The 17,313-nt window shown below is 38.4% G+C and overlaps 1 protein-coding gene across 1 annotated transcript in view; it reads right to left on the bottom strand.

Moving 5' to 3' along the window:
- Adgrv1 (adhesion G protein-coupled receptor V1) overlaps positions 1-17,313 on the bottom strand; it is a 541,812-nt gene that overhangs the window by 156,864 nt on the left and 367,635 nt on the right. Inside the window, exons 84-85 of the mRNA XM_076552019.1 lie at positions 10,241-10,357; positions 1,466-1,644 (exon numbers count right to left, since the gene is read on the bottom strand). Coding sequence (XP_076408134.1) covers positions 1,466-1,644; positions 10,241-10,357 — 296 coding nt within the window. The remainder of the gene's footprint in view (positions 1-1,465; positions 1,645-10,240; positions 10,358-17,313) is intronic.

The raw sequence follows: 17,313 nt of genomic DNA on the forward strand, positions 1-17,313 counted from the left end.
TACAACACCAGCAGTGAGGTCAGTTTCAAAAACCTTTCCCCCAGTTCCCAAGAGTGGAGTCAGAATTGCAAGGGGGCCTTTAAGGCTGGCCTTGCTGCCTCTTCTGCTCTGTCAGCCTCTCCCGTCCTGTTGAAGATGTCCCGTGTGAAGACAACAACAGACCAGGACAGTGATGTAACCCTTTTCCCCAATGACGTAACTGCTCTTCTCTATTCCCCAAGCTATACTTTTGTTCTTATTCAGGGTCTTTAATGCGAAGGGGCAATGGAGTTGGGGCTGGAGTGTAGGGCTGGGCACTAATCTTGAAGGTACAGCTGTTCCCTGGACCTACACCCTCCCCAGCCATCTCACCTCCTAATCTGACCATGTCTCCCTGTTTTTGTGGGAATCTATAATGCATCACACCATACCTTATTCAATATATGCTTATATACTGATAGGCTTTTGCTTGTTTTACATAAATACAGACAACTCTATAAGTAATATTATTCCACAGACAGAGGCAGCAGACTTACTTGAATGTACTGAAGAAGCTAGAAGAAAGATCAATTCCTAGATTAAGACTCAAACCAGAGGCAGAATTCAGGATTTTTCTCTTTTTTTCCCCACATAGAAAACTTGGATGTGTCTGTATAAACCATCCTTGAACTTTGCCCTCATTCCTTTAAAACTTGTCCAATCAACAATGAACATCAGACTACTAAAAACTTTGAAAAACAATATAAAAAAGAAGTGAAAATGTTTCCAAATATGATAGAAATATATACTTTAAAAGCAGTACTTCTACAGTTTACTTTGGTGTTTATAAACCTTCTGTGAATTCATACCAGGTATATTGTTGTTTTAAGTAAACCAAGAGAAGAATTTTTTTTAGCTCAAAGAGTAAGACCTTTGCATAGTTTAATGTTGAGTCTGGTAGATACTTGATTCAAGAAATTACAATTGCAAATATTTTTATTGTAAATCTAAACATGTACTGTGTTCTGTGCAGCTGAAATGTCAAACCTGTTACCTGAAAGGTCTGTAGATGGAGACACCAAGATGGTACTGATAATCACTGTCTACTTCAAAGGAAAATGGAAAACTCATCTGAGAAGAAACTAAATGGGCTTTATCCTTTCCATGTGAGCTTACGCCAGAATTTTCCATTGATTCACTATCAAAATTTTCACAGTGATTTGATTTGTCACATATTACTATTTGTCTAATTTGGAGAAACTGTTAGGCTAAAATATAACCTACTGTTGGCTACTTAATGCCTCTCATCAGAGAAAGCTTTGCTGCTCTAGAGGCAATGAGTTTTATAAAGGACAGCTTTAGAAAGTGCACCAGGAAAGCAAAGGTCTCCCAAAATGCCTGCATTTATACCCCTCTTTCAGGCCATGTCCACCATCTACCAGTAAAGCTACCAGTGAAAGTTCAAAAAAACGAAGACAGCAGCAGCGTGTTGCCTGGATATACTCACAAGTCACCATGAATGAGTCCATAGACCTGTGGCATGTTCTGATGATAGATTCCTCTCAGGATAACTATGAGGAGAATCACCACGAAAGATGGCAGCCCCCAGCTCAGAAGGCAAAAGAGCAGGTATCGCCTCTCGGTGTGTTCATCACTCATCACCAGCACGTACCAGAAGTTCACAGACTAGAGAAGGAAGCAACATGAGCAGGCTCTGGGTTAATGGTACAAGACACACACTCTGCTGGTGTAAGCAGGCTCTGGGTTAATGGTACAAGACATACACTCTGCTGGTATAGACAAACAGAGTTACCCAGTAACAAAAGTGAAGACCAGCTTAAAAAACACAGGTTGAGTTGATTTTTTTTTTTATCTAAAATATTCCATTATTTCAGTTACTCAAGAAATCTGGGACATTTTTAAAACTCTGGGAATGTGAGCAACTATTTAGTTCAAAGGCCTTTTTCTTTTCCTTATTCTGTTCTGCCTTAAACTTTGTTACAATCTTCTGAGAGTGTCTGCAAATACTCCTCTGAAAACACACACTCCCCATCCAAACCACCTCCCACATGAACAAATTCATGATGAGGGTAAAGAAATAAATGTGTCTGGGCTTTCATGGATTTTGACAGTTTTTATATAGGAGCGCCTAATAGACGGGAGGGCCAGGCTCCATCTCAACTGTGTGTCCATGTGGGAGGGGACTACTGATTCAAACACACAATGACTGGAGAAAAAGACCACAATCGAGAAAGACTGTGGTCTGTTTTGCTTTGTCTGTATGTACTTTCTTGTTCATTCACTTGACTAGTACTTACCAAGTACTTAGTATCAGAGATCAGGCTAGCCACTAAGGACATATCAGTCAAAGCGATGGGATGACATTTACTATTTTGAATCACAGATTCTAACAAGGGGGCACCAAATGAGTAACAGAAACGTTTATTTTATATTCAAACCATTGTCATGTATCTTCTAGTTCTCAGGATGAAAGTATACAAGGGACATGTGCCTTGAGTTAGGAGGATGGAGGAGCAGACTGAATAGCTGGAATAAGGAAAACAAAGCATGTAAATATTATTATTGGTCCCAAATACAAAATCAAGCTTGTGTTAAAGCCAAATCTAGAAGTTATATATTCTGTCTTCTATCATTTTCTTTCCCCAAATGCCTCAGTTGTCACTTGGTATAGTAATGACACTGCTGTCCCATCATCCCATAATATCTACTTCCTGCAAAACTCATCCTCCTCAAGTTAATATGGTGGAGTGTGGGTATAAACAAATTTCACTCACAGTCATGTTCCATGAGGAGGACCAACTTGGAAAGTAACAGCATTTGCACAGTCTATCTCCTTATGCATACATACATGGTTATTAGAAAGATGAAGTAAGGGATAGTACATGCAAAGTGCTGAGCACACACGTATTTACCACTGGAAAATGTGATCAGATTCCTCAAATCTCCTAGAAGGATGTGGGAAAGAATCAATAACTTATGCCCCAAAGTCATAATGATGCAGTGTAAGCCCTCTTGAGTGGAAAATAAGTGTGTCTAATGTTTGTGGGAAGGTTTTTAGATGCTGTTTACTGAGGCTTCTGAGCAAGATCCTATCTAGACCATTTCAGCCTTGAGGGATTATACTAGGCTAAACTTGGGAAGAATAAAAATATTTGGTTCCTTGGAGATTTTTGTCTTTGAATTTATTTCCTTATCTTTATGCACATCTGCATATATCTGTAATTATAAAGCATGTTTTGAATTGTTGCTTATGCAAATTTGTTCTAACTCCTCTTTAAAAGCAATTAAGGTCAAAGCTTGTTGTGTTAGTACCCCCCACCTCCTTTTCTACACTTTTCTTAGGGTGTAGACTCAAACCAGCAGACTGCTGAGTACTGGATGCTGAAGTAGTCAATGCTGGCTATTAGAGGATGAAAAGTCACCCATACTAAAGATCACTACAGATGCACTAGTTATGTAAGATACACTTTAATAAAGAGTGTATCTATGCACATCTGTATAGTGAGATAAACCAGCAATGCAGAAGGGACGTCTGTCCGGATGGAGGGCCATTAGTGAGTGACTTCTACGGTGATTCAGCATGGTAAAGTTTGGGGGTTTTCTCTAATGTCTGCTTTCATACAGATGGTGATTCTCAGCTAGGATAACTGAATCTCCCAGTAACATATCAGTCGCTGCTAGACATTTGCCACAGTCTTATCTAAGAGAAAAGTGAGAGGATGAGGTGATTTCTAGGTTCATCCATGCAGAACTTCAACAGTGTCGCTTGGTTCTCATGCTACCTCCATGTCATAATCTTTTGCCAGTTTTTAAAAATGCAAATGTCTTCCTAACAGGATCTAACCACTGAAAATATACTATGAAGAAAGCATTTCTCATTATGTACCATTTTTGACATTATAGAATGGAAATACTATTTAAAATATTTTAATTATTGTAGACTACCATGTGGTCCACATGTAAAATTTTCTCTAACTCATTCAAGTTTTCCTGAATTTATTTTTTCTTTTCCTTCCTTCCTTCCTTCCTTCCTTCCTTCCTTCCTTCCTTCCTTCCTTCCTTCCTTCCTTCCTTCCTTTCTTTCTTCTTTCTGTCTGTCTCTCCCTTCCTTCTTTCTCTCTCTTTCTTTATATGAAAGGTTTTAAATGATCATTTTATTTCTAGTTATGCATATGTGTATATGCGCCTGCTGAGGCCATGAGAGAGCATTCAATCCTCTGAAGCTGGAGTTACTGGGTCCTGAGATCTGAACTCTGCTCCTCTTGCAAGAGCAACAGATACCCTTAACCACATGACCATCTCTCCAGCCCCTACTGGAAGGCTTTTGGAAGTAGGGTCTAGTGTAGTGCAGGCTGACCTCAAACCTGCTACACAGCCAAAGATGGTCATGGATTCCTCATCCTCCTGCCTCTACCTCCCAAGTACTGGTATTGAGGGCATGACATTAGAGTCACACTTACTTTAAATTTTACTTAAATGTATTTAGGTAGGCATATTTTGAGATGCATGCCTAGGTCATGAACTCTCTTTCCTAAGCCCTGCCTCTCACCTCCCCCAACCATACACAGTATTGACTCAGCAGCTCCATGTATCACATCATACAACCCTGTTCAGCTGGTCACAGCTGGTTCGGTGAGGGATGGAAGTCTGGACCAGTCTGGACCAATTTCTTTCACTGAATCACCTTGTAATCCCAGGATCATCTAAGGTGTCCATGGAAATAAGGGGAGTTATGAGATGTAGCAGCTGTCTAGAGAGAAAGTGTGACTGCAGGGAAGGGTGGACAGACAAACTGCACTCCCAGCTTTGGCTGAGGCAGGGATCCTACATACGAACCATTATCATGATTCAAACTGTTTCAATCCATTTAACTTGGTTTACTTCTGTCTTCCAAAGTAACGTGTGTGTATACTTTAAAACCTTGTTTCAGAAGGAATTTTAGAAGACTTGATTTTATTTAATCGAACTCCTTTTAAGATGAACACAACTAGTGAAAACTTAAAAATATTAAATGCAAAACATGAATTTAAACAATATTTATTGAATAATAAATGTAGACCTCAGGAGTTAATGAACATCAGTCTAATTTAATCCAAGCAAGTTTTGTGCTGTATTATTTTAGTACTCTCTGTCTCTGTCTCTGTCTCTGTCTCTGTCTCTGTCTTCACTCCTCTTACAGGAGGAAGGAAACAGACACATAAAAACTACATTTCCAGAGTTAGTAACTGGGACTAGAAAATTGTAAACTGATTCCATTTAAAGTACAAAGAAACTACCTAGATAAAGTCGACATGAGAATAAGTTAAAGACTGTTATCTGTAAGCACATTGGTTACATTACTACAAGTATCTACATAAGAAAGTCAAACACACATCTTGTTGTTTTAGTTATCATAGATCAGAACTATGGTTTTATACAGTCTATAAACACAAATTCACCAGTTCATTACTACATCTTCATGTAACAGTTAGTATACTAGTAAAATATAAAGGAGAAATACCATTTATTTTAGGCTAAATAGGCTATTTGAACTCCATAAATTTCATCTGAACAAAGATGATATCCAGGCTGTTGTATAATACTTGATTATTAATTGTTTCACCAAAATCACTAAACTGATATATAGCAGTGCATTTAAGCAGAAATCACACAAGCTACTAATTCTATCCATCACCATATGTTCTTAATCATTCATTTTAGATGCAAATCTAAGAAATGTTCCTACATGTCCTTCTCCTTCCCTTTTCTTATTATTTATTGCATTAAAAGAATTGCAAGGCTTTTTGAGGCTTGATAATTCAGTATTTCCTGGGTATGTCATTTTTATCTTGGTAATTATCAGTGTGTTGTCTTCAATCTTTTTGAAGTCTTGTCAAATTAAATCAATGACAAAGGAAAAGCATGGCTAATTTTAGCATCCCCTTCCTGTTGTCATGCTCCAGCATTCTCTATGAAGGGATAAAGAGCTTGTAAGTTTGTTTCTCCATAGTCAGGCTATTTGGAGAACTTAAGGCACAAGATATAAATGTTCAAGCATATGTTTAAGTGATTTTAGCCTATTCTACCAACGTAAGAATATATTCATCAAAGAAACTTTACTTTCAAATTAAAACATTGACTTTGATTAAGCTGTGACCTTAGGAATGAGAGGAACAGATTGTAGAGACAATACAAGACTCTCATGTCTTCTGTGACTAAAGCAGATTGCTCTACAGTGATCTAACATGGCAATGAGAATGATCAGAAAACAGAGCCAAATGAATACAAAAGCAAAGTTACATTTCCATTTGCCTCTACTCTATATGGATATTGCAAACAATCACAGTTTACATTATAGTTCTTCAATTAACACATGATCTGGTAATCCAATTGGAAGCATGTCTTGTGTGACCATACATAATAAAGGCATAATATTTAGGAATTCTATGGATACTCTCTAAGCAAACAAATATTGTTTATAATAAAAAACTAACCAGAATTATTTAGAGACTACAAAATAAATTGCAGAATAACTATATTGTAGCATAGAAAAGAGTGCAGTTGAACATTGTAAAAGATTTCCAAACATAAATATATACATATATAAAAAGTATATACAATCACAAGGATGCACATGTGTGTTTGTTTATAGATTTATAAATATTTGTCTACTCATGGGGTATTTGTGCAGGCATACACAGGAAACCATTAGCAATGTTTACCTTTGAGAATGGCATTGTGGATAAATGGCAAAAAATGGCAAATATACAAAATAGCAAGAGAGAGATGTACAATTGATTTGACGTCACTCTGAAGTGCTTTTGTTTTGTAATATTAGCATATGCTATCTCTAAAATGAAAGGAAATCAAAACAACTAGCCAGCAACCCAGAGGAAAGACAGTCCAGCATTTTAATTCTTCACTGTCACTGTAACTTAGTGTAAACATGACCCTGGTGTCTTAAGGAAGTGGGAAATGATTTCAGCATTCACACTGAGTGATCGTACATCAAGAACAAACAGAAGGGCAGGGCAATTAGCCTTGGCCAAACACGGAATCTCTGGGTTGTTTGTTTCAAATAAGCAAACTTTGCTGTTGTTACATTCCCGCCATGTGCTGTGTAACTTCCCAGTGAGAGAAAGGGAAGCCTGGAGAGGGAAGGGGGCCACGGAGCTGAGGAGGTTTGCACTCTCACAAAGAGCTCAGGCTGGTGTGTGTGTCTCTTAAAATCAGCCTATTCCCAAATTCAAACACATTCCCCTTTTCCAAAAATGAAATGGATTATATTGAAAAAGTAGAATAATGAATATAGTTCAAGATCTCTGCTATTGTAGCCATGCATGTTGGCCTCACCAGTATGATAAGTGAACGTGCATGCTGTGCACTCTGAGCTGGGTACAGGGCCGACTTCCTACAGGGATTAATTGGTTTTATATTTTCACAGTTTTCAAAGATGGTGTAACTGTAACCTGATCTGCAAGCTAGGCTCAACAAGGTTATATAACTTGTTCATCAATGAGATGTTTCTCCTGGCTGTCTAAATGTAATCTAATTTTACCATAGGGTGTTGAAAACATGTGACAGAAAAGTAAAGCCAGGTCGTTTAAGTATGTTTATCCTGATACTGAAAATTCGATGCAAATAAAATAAACACCAGTCCATGATTTTAATACGTTTGTTTGAGGGTCATGTTTTTATTATCTTCATTGATGTGTGTATTGATGTGTGCATGGATGAGGGCATACATGCGTTGAGGTCAGAGAACAACTTGTTAGAGGCATTTCTTTCCCTCCAGCGTGTGGGTCCCAGGGATCGAACTGGTCTTGACAGCAAGCACTTCTCCCACTGAGCCATCTTGCCAGCCCACCCCGATAACTCTGCTGCTCTTAACCCAGTGACTAGAGATTCATGACTAGCTCGTTGCCATCACGTTACTCATATATAGCATCCAATTCTCTCCTGTGCTGATAAAAAATGTGAAATAGACTCATCAGAGTGTTAACATTCTTTCAAGACTTTTTAAAAATTTTCACTTTATTTTATTTTATGTGCATCAGCGTTTTGCCTGCATGGATGGCTGTACACTGTGTTTGTGCTCTTTCAAGTTTTTAATCAAATTTGACTCACAGGATTGGACTAATACTAGCCTATCTTACTACACAGTGGTTTTTAAGACAGATTCAGATTTTAAAAAATGGTTTTAGTACACAGCATTTTATAAATGGAAAGTACAGGTTGGTAAAATGACGTCTGACCATAAAATAAGTTATTAAAAGTAACCTACCGAAAATTCAGAAATTATTGGATTTTCCCCTTGTGGTTACACCACAAACCATGAAGGATGTGTGGTGCACCATCTGAAATGCATTACATTTCACTTCCAGTTGCAACCGTTTTCCTAAACCATGAGCCCCACAGAAGCATAATTCGTCTGCTAAATATGCACCAGCCACAATCAGATTTCCTTGCTGACCAGAAACACAGGCGAGGAATAAACTGATTCCCATGAACTTTGGTTAAGTCTTATACAGCATCTCGTTTAGTACCCCCAAAGCAGGGACTCTACCTGAAGTACATGTGGAAGTCATTTCTCCATTTGAATATGCTTCGCTGATTCACTATGCGTCTAGAAAAGTCTCCTCAGCTCCCACAGTACGGTTGTGAACGTTCTTAACTTGAACGACGTTTTCATTTCCTAATATTTGATCTGTTTGTTCTGGTTCTGCCAAATTCAGACCCCAGGCTTTCTCTCCTGCAGCATCTCTCCTGAGATCGAAGACAGAAGCATCCTCCCAAACCTGTCTAAGAGACTACCTTCTGATTGCCCACATGCTAGTATGTGAACTGTGAATGTAGTCTGTGTCCCTAGGATGAATAGGAACACAGACTACATTATAGACTATAATGCAGCCATGGTTGCCTTCAGACTGTTACTCGTGTAACCGAGGGCTGTGTGGTACTCTGGTCATACTTCACATTGCCACTGGGTTTGTGAAGTGAAATTTTCAGCCATTTATATTACATCTCATCAGTGATATTGTCTTTTCAGTATGCAATCTATAAGAACAGCTTTCGTATCGGTTCTTCCTGTAGTCTAACACAGACAGCTTCCTGTTGTGAGTATCCTGTTATCTCTGCACATCTTCAGATCTGATAAGCAGCTTCCTGCGTTTTCATCTGTGTCATTAATCAGAAACTCAGAATATGTCAGGGACAAGGACAAAGACCTTCAGCACAGCACTGCGGACTCAGTCCAGGCAGACAGATAACCTCCTGCAGTCATGTATCAAAAACTTCACCTTAGATCAAACCCCAAAGTAATCCTGCAATCAGAGATCTAACAAATTTATCCAACTTTCAGGAGACATTTCTGTTTTATGTTTATGGTTTTGACTTATTTTTAAACCAGTTGACAGAGATGTTAGAGAAAATGACATTTTTTCCATGATTGGAGGTGCTGAAAGATCTATAAAGCACTAATTCTATGAGTTAAAAATGATCATCCCCTATGCAGATTCAGAAGCATACCTTGGAGGGAGGTAAAAATTTGATTGAGATGTGTAGAGAGGGACAAAGCCAGAGGTCTACGCCAAGAATCGCCCTCTGTCACTCTCTACACCACCGCCACATCTACTGTTGTTAATCATTGGAGACTCCTTTGCCTCTTCACTGCTCTTTAGTACAGGAGGCCACTCTCTATCAACTAACTACTCATGCCAGATATGGGGAAGACAGGGACTTCCATCTCCTGCCTTCCTGACAACCAATCTACACCCTAAATTCTGCATTGTCAAACAGAAACACCCAACGTTGTTTACTGTGTTTCTACGGACACTGGTCTGTTTGGTAGGAAAGTTCCACCATCCTCTGGCACAGTGAACACTAGTAATTAGCAGCCCCCACCACTCTTTCCTACCTCCAATTAACCACAAGTAAGAGCATCTTTCTAAAACCTAAATCTACTCACACCGTTCCCTTTCTTTAACACATTCTGTGATGATCCGGAGATCAACTCAAAGATCTTATTCTACAGGACCATATCCCAACTTCTCCTTCCACCACGCTTTTGTTTTCAGTCCTACTAGACTGCCTCATTTTTCCAAACCCGGCTCTCTGGTGTCGCAAAGTCACTAGACACATTCTTACATTTACACCCGAGGAGAGTTGGGGTGGCTTTATTGGGATTACTTCTGCTTCAGTTTAGACAACATCAGGCAGTCAAGCAGCTTCACCCAAGGTCACCCCAGGGGAGCAGTGGTGTGGGAGGGAGGGAGCAACCAACCTGAATAAGCATCCAGCTAAACTGGCACAGGTACAGGTAATGTGCCACAGCAGCCACAGCAGAACAGCTCTCCTCGCTGAGCTGGGGACTTGTGTATGCAGAAGCCAGGAACACAATCTGCAAAAAAGAGGTAGTTCTATTTTTAAGTCATTTTAAGATTAATGAAGATTGTCCAGAAAATAAGGCACTTTCTCATCTGAATGTATAATTGAGTGAGTCAAAGGCAAGGTTGGCCTGTTGCCAGACTCAGGTAGGAGCCAAGCTCCAGGGGCAGTGTGTGAACTTCTGTACTTCTAAGAACCAATAAAAGATATAACATTATGTTCTGTGTTGCTCTAAGGCTCTCAAGAGCGAATTCTCGAAGTAAACCACATTCTTGTCACTGCTAGACCAGAACCAAAGCTGTGAGAGCCGTTTACTACCTCACGGGAGAGATGAGGAAGCAGCATGGAGATGCCATTCCCAGCCAGTGCGACAGGGGGGCAAGAAGAACCTCTGACTTCTCTCTCGACTGCCACCTCTTGCCAGGCAGCAACATGCGAAACAAATGGGCTTCAAGTATGTTCAAAAGTTCAAGTCTCAAAATTACCCAAATGGTGGGGTTTTAGTATCACCTTGAAGCCTGTGTTCAAAGTTGCCCTTACATCAAAGATGACTATTTCCACACTACATAACTACATCTCTATTGTCTCTTTTGAATTTTAATTCTTTTTATAAAAAGAATCCTCATCACTTTCTATCATACTGTGAAATCATCATCATCGTCATCATCATCATCATCTCACTGACTAGAACACACAATGTACAAGGGCAGAAATTTTTATACTTTGATTCATCAATGAATTTCAAACACCGGATAGCTGGCACCTGGTAGAACTCAATAAACACTTGTTGAATAAATGATCAAGTCAAGCGGAAGATCATTTTGTATTCTTCTCATATAAGACTATTATATCAAATTTTATAATGGAAAATGTTGTTAGAAAAAGATTGGAGCAACCATATAAAACTATAACATCTGAACAAATAAATGCTGTGCTTAATTTCCTCAACAGTAAGAGTAAAGTTGGCAGAAAGTAAAGTGCAGCCCTTTTTTTATGCTACAATTTCAGAATTATTGGTAAAAATGAAGATTCCTAACTCAGTTTTCTGTTTATTTAGTCCCGGGCTTGGCATCTTCAGTATACACCATTAAACCCAGCAGATGCCAGCTTATAAAGTAGAAACTACAAACTCACTGTGCACTGTTTTTTAATAATCGAGCAGAAAGAAGTGCCCCCCAAACAAGCAACAACCTCACTTTGCTGGCACACAGCACACAGTACACAGTAGTCTTTGAATCAGTATAGCTCGTTCTTAGAGCACGTTTAGATTTTCCTAGACTTCAGCTTCTGTGTAGCATCCGAATTACAAAAGCCATATTTTGTAAATTTAACCTTGTAAATTCCACAGAACCTTATTGCACACCTTCTAGGTCCTGAAAAAGAGACTTAGCATCAAAAAAATCCTCAGAATCAAAATCTGTATGAGCTCTACCTCCACCGGTGAGAATCATTTTGAAAATTTGTCTTTGTTTTTAAGCACAGTGACATCTTTTTCCACAGAGTCTTTATAAATATACCTACAACAATCTTGAACTCTAAGGTGTAGAACTGTGTAAAAATTTGATAATTTCTTCACTCAACCTAAACAGTTTGTTATGAACAATAGCCATGCAAATTATAACTGAGAATATATATTTAGTTTTAAGATTGTGTGTAACTGCTAAGTGTTATGCTAATAAAAATCTGTTTTCCTAATATTTTTCTTAGAAGCAATTAAATCATTGCAGGCTATTGTTTAAAAGTGCCCTTGCTTCCAAAAGATAGTTTTAACACCTCTAATTCCATTCATAGGGTACACTATCTTCAAATATTTTAGATTTGAATCTGTCTCCCTAAATTCTAAGAACATCAGTACAATGTTGTGAACCATAAAAGCTATTTAAATCAGCCCTCTAATGAATACTGAGAATTATTCCTCACTATGTGGAAGAAAATTAGTCCGCAATACAAAAATCAGCTGCCTCAACTTTTAACCAAGATGAGCTCAAAATACTTCAAAAGCTTACATGTCATATGAACAGGTATACACCCAGTTAATTTATTTAAATACTGAAATGAAACAAAGTAAAATGAAACATAATCTTCATGCATGAGTATATCACAGAACCTTAAGACTATGTTGCCTAAGAACAGATGGGCTCTTAGCACTGTTCTTTCCATAGCACACTAAGAGACACCAGGCTAAAGATTATTTTCATAGCTGCCCTTTGAGACCAATTCAGTGGAACACTGTAAAGGAAAAGGAGTGATCTCCAGAGGTTCTCAGTTCCTTATGTGCTGACCCTTGCTGTACCTGAATACCTGTTCCGCTTAGAGCACTGTGCTGGCCAAGAAGAGTGCCCACAGTGCCAGAGGTGACCGTGTGCCGGCGTGATTCCATGTTCCATCATCTCATGTGCATACACATAAAACTTATCTATGAATGATGTCACGTTATACTGCTTTTATCACAAATTAAAAAAAAAAAAAAAAGAGGGTCCTGCGGGATAATTGACACGTTTGCAGATGATTAAACATGTTTTAGAGTCAAAGTAGAATTCAGAATCTGGTGTTCATATTTTAAGACCAACAATTTAAGTCTTCCTAAAATGGCATGATGTTGTTGGCACAGCTGAGCCAGATACAAGCCTCATCTCAAACTGCTGAAATTCTACTGATTCTCGTTTGTATTAATTCATGGCTTACCACAGGTTCCTAAGGGTAACTGAAAAGAATGCCAAACGGCATACTGGCCATTGCTGTTCTCATCTCTCTATTGTTATAACATATGCACATCATAACAGAAGACCAAAGGAAATACAACCACCTAGAAGAGTGTCTTGTTATGGAATACTACTTTATGTAAATGTGTGTTGCATTTGTTTATGCTGCATTTCTTTAATTATGTAAAGGTGTGTTGCATTTGTTTATGCTGCATTTCTTTAACTATGTAAAGGTGTGTTGCATTTGTTTATGCTGCATTTCTTTAACTATGTAAAGGTGTGTTGCATTTGTTTATGCTGCATTTCTTTAATTATGTAAATGCGTGTTGCATTTGTTTATGCTGCATTTCTTTAATTATGTAAAGGCGTGTTGCATTTGTTTATGCTGCATTTCTTTAATTATGTAAAGACGTATTGCATTTGTTTTATCTTGCCTGCCTAAGGCACCTGACTGATCTAATAAAATGCTGACTGGCCAATAGCTAGGCAAGAGAGGGGTAGGCGGGGCTGGAGGGCAGAGAGAATAAGTCAGAGGGGGAGTCTAGGCTGGAGAGAGAACAAGGGAGAAAGAGAGAAGCGCTCGGGGCCAGGCAGCCCTCGGCCAGTCTGACACAGAGCAAGCAGGGAAATAGGACATACAGAAGGAAGGTAAAATCCCCAAAGCAAAGAGAAACAGGTTAATACAAGTTAGAAAAAAAAAGCTGGCCAGAAACAAGCCTAAACTAAGGCCAAGCATTCATAGCTAACAACAAGTCCCTATGTCATGATTTTGGGAGCTGGCTGTCTGAGAAAGCTTGCTATCGTGTCTTCTATATCATTGATTTAAAATGAAATAAAACAGTTTCTTCTGGTGGATGACAGCTCTGCTGTGCCAATGGGGGGAATAGAAATATATGTGTTCCTACGCTGCTAAATAAAATCTAATAATAAATATCGAGTTTCCTGTTTATCTCAATTCTTATTACTCCTTGAGATATGTTCCCTTCCTCACCCTCTTTACAGTGGAGACTTACTCTTCTCATGAATTCCTGTCCCAAACCTACTTAGTTATGATGGTGCAGTTAATTCCACCTGCCGGCACTAATCGTGGCGGTTTCTAGATTCTCCCATTTCAAAAGGCAGGTAATAAACTGCCAAGTGTAGTTCTTTCTTGTAGTAGGCTGTCTATAATGAAATTCAGCTACATGCATAACATTATAAAAATGTCATAAGTGGTTATAACGGAACAGGGCAAATCTGAGGGGCGTGGGAAGAATGGTTAGCTCTGTGAGCAGGACTCCAGGACTTGTCCAGAGACGATCCTAAGTCCTGTCTGCTTCCTTCCTACTATCTTCCTCTAAACTCACACCGCCCAGTGCAACACTTTACCCTGTGTGCACTTCCTGTTTCCAAACATGCTTCCTCGTGTTTCCTTATTTTACCTAGAATTTCTTTCTCATCTTTTCCTAGGCAGTTTTTCAGCTTTGTCATGGACTCATGGCTATTTATGTCAACCAAACAAACATTGTGGATGCCCAACACACACAAAGTGGTCAAGTGCTCAGCCACTTGGCTAGAAACTCCAGTTCTCCATGTTTCTTCAATATAAGAGGATCAGATGGCCCACAAATTTCAATTCTTATTTGAAGAAAACAGTAATGTCTCAGAAAATTGTCTTTCTCCTAAGAAGAGGGAAATCCTGGTCACAGACACACACACTTAAGAAAAGGCTGTGTGATGACATGCCGAGATGGTGACCAGTCAAAATCAAGGAGAGAAGTCTCAGGTGTGATCAAGCCTGCAGACAGACACCAGAAACTCACCAAACACATTTCTCTCTTAAAACAACCAAGATTATTCCCTCCCATCCTTGCTGTAGTGGGAATTTTGTTCTTGGAATAGTTATTTAAATTTGTCAAAGATTGCTGTTATTTCCTATTTTAGTTTGCTAATGTAGTAAGTTACAATGAATACTAAATCAACCTTCCACTGCTGGATAGCTATCTCTTTGTTGTGATGCGTTAGGCTCTTGATTTACTAAGACTGCTCTAGGAGGTTCACACTGGTGTATGAGGGCCACTGGCTGACAGGACAGCCTTTCCCCAGCAGCATGAGGTTCCAACAGTAGTCTAGTTAATAGTTTACTTTCTGACCTCTGTCATTATTAGCGGACACTTTATATTTACAGACCACACAAGTCTCACATTTCATTGTTACAACCCTGGTTTGGACACAATTATCTTTAAAACATACTTAGATAATAAAATTTCCTCTGCATTTACCCTCTGATTAGTCTCTCTGGTGCTGTTCATGTGCTTGTACAAGTTCACATTCCATCTGGCAGCATGTCTTCTACCTGAGAGATTTCAGTCTTCACCAGAGCGCGACACTGCTGGCAATACCTCCCGGGGCTTATATGTTTGAAAACATCTTTATTTAACTTTCATTTGAAAGCAACATCTTTCAAATTATTATGTTGACCATAATAATAGTCATATTAGTGACCACAATAATGGTCAACAAACTTTTTCTCCTTCAGTTCTTAAACAAGTAACTACACTGTCTCCTTGTCTGCATTTTTCTTAAAGGAAATCAGCTTTAATTCTTACATAAAATCTTTATTTCTGTATTTGTGGCTTTTAAGTTTTTCTCCTTGCAACCAACTTTGAGCAATTTTATCACGACAGTCCTTATATAGTTCCTTTATTTTTCAGCTTGCGGATTACTAGTTGTTTTGTGGGTTTATAATTTCAGCAAGCTGGGAGGTTTTTCTTCATTCACACTCTCATTTACAGGAGTCTCTGAGACCTCAATTACACACACACCCCACCTCCTTTCATTTTCCCTACAACTCACTGATATCTCTCAATCTCTTTGATTTTTATTCTTTCTGCTTCTGGTTTTAGAAAATTATACTACTACTATGCTTTAAGGTTGACTGATTTTTCTTTCATTATTTCTAAACTGTTAATTTTACTTAGTATATGTTTAAACTTAAATTTAGGTCACATGTCACAACTTTCATTTGTGGGTTTGATTCATTTTAAATATTGTTAAAACATGGAATTCAGCTGTCATTATTTTAAATTCCTTCTTGTCTGCCAATTCCAACATCAGTTAACACTCAGTATCAATTAATTCATTTATGTGTCATGTTATGGGGCGTTTTCCTGCTTCTTGGTAGTCTGATATCCTTTGGTTCTTTTACTTGGATTCCTATAAAATAATTCACTTGGACTCCTTTCAATACTTGTCGTCACTGTTTGTTGTGATGGCCCGTTGTGCTTAGCCTAAGGCTAATTATTCCCTATGACTGGTGCAAGACCCTACTCTGTGCACTTGTGAATCTGCATCTGCTGATGAGCTTTCTCTCTGACCACCTGGGCTTGCCCAACTCTCAACTAATCTCAACTTTTGAATCTGCCAGCTTCTACATTCATGCTTCCTTCTGCCAAAGCCTGGAAACTCTTTCTTTATTAAGAAAAATTTTCCATTCATTTTACACACCAATCAAAGATCCCCCTCTTTCCTCCTCCTGCTCCCCAGCCTCCCCCTCCCAACCCTCCCCTCACCCACCCCCCACAAGAAGGCAAGGCCTCCCATGGGGAGGCACATCCAGTAGAGGTAAGTCCAGCTCCTTCCCCCTGCCTCAAGACTACACGAGGTGTCCCATCATAGGTAGTGGGCTCCAAAAAGCCCGCTCATGCACCAGAGATAGATTCTAATCTCATCACCAGGGGAAAACTCTTTAATTGAAGGTGTTCAGGGAAATTAAGCCTACTTTATTTAGCATATATCAGAGATCACTTGCCTTCATTGGCAGATGTCAAATGCTCATTATTATTATTTTTTATTTTGGAAAGTAAATCCAGTAGTTTGTATTTCACCTAGATTCAAAGCAGAAATCTTATTAATAATAATAGTTATTAATAATTAACAATTATTAATAATAAAATAAATAGTTATTTATTAATTTGGATTTTGTTTTAAGTATTTTATATTTTAACTAAAATATTGAAAATTTCCATGGTGTTTTGATTTGGAAAAAAATTATTATTTACATGCTCATTACTTGTGAATTGTGGCAACTCACATCTCCTAAACTACTTGGCTTCTATTAATCACAAAACATTTTATATTTTTTCAATATTAGCTAATAAATAAGTGGTTCTAAATATTAATTTCCATGATAAAACTAAATTTTTAAGTTATAAAATCATGTTTTTGACCTTTAAACCATCCTTTCTTACTTGTTATAAATCACTTATGTCTACAACATCCTTTCCAT

This window comes from Peromyscus maniculatus, chromosome 15, assembly GCF_049852395.1.
Source record: "Peromyscus maniculatus bairdii isolate BWxNUB_F1_BW_parent chromosome 15, HU_Pman_BW_mat_3.1, whole genome shotgun sequence".
Lineage (NCBI taxonomy): Eukaryota > Metazoa > Chordata > Mammalia > Rodentia > Cricetidae > Peromyscus > Peromyscus maniculatus.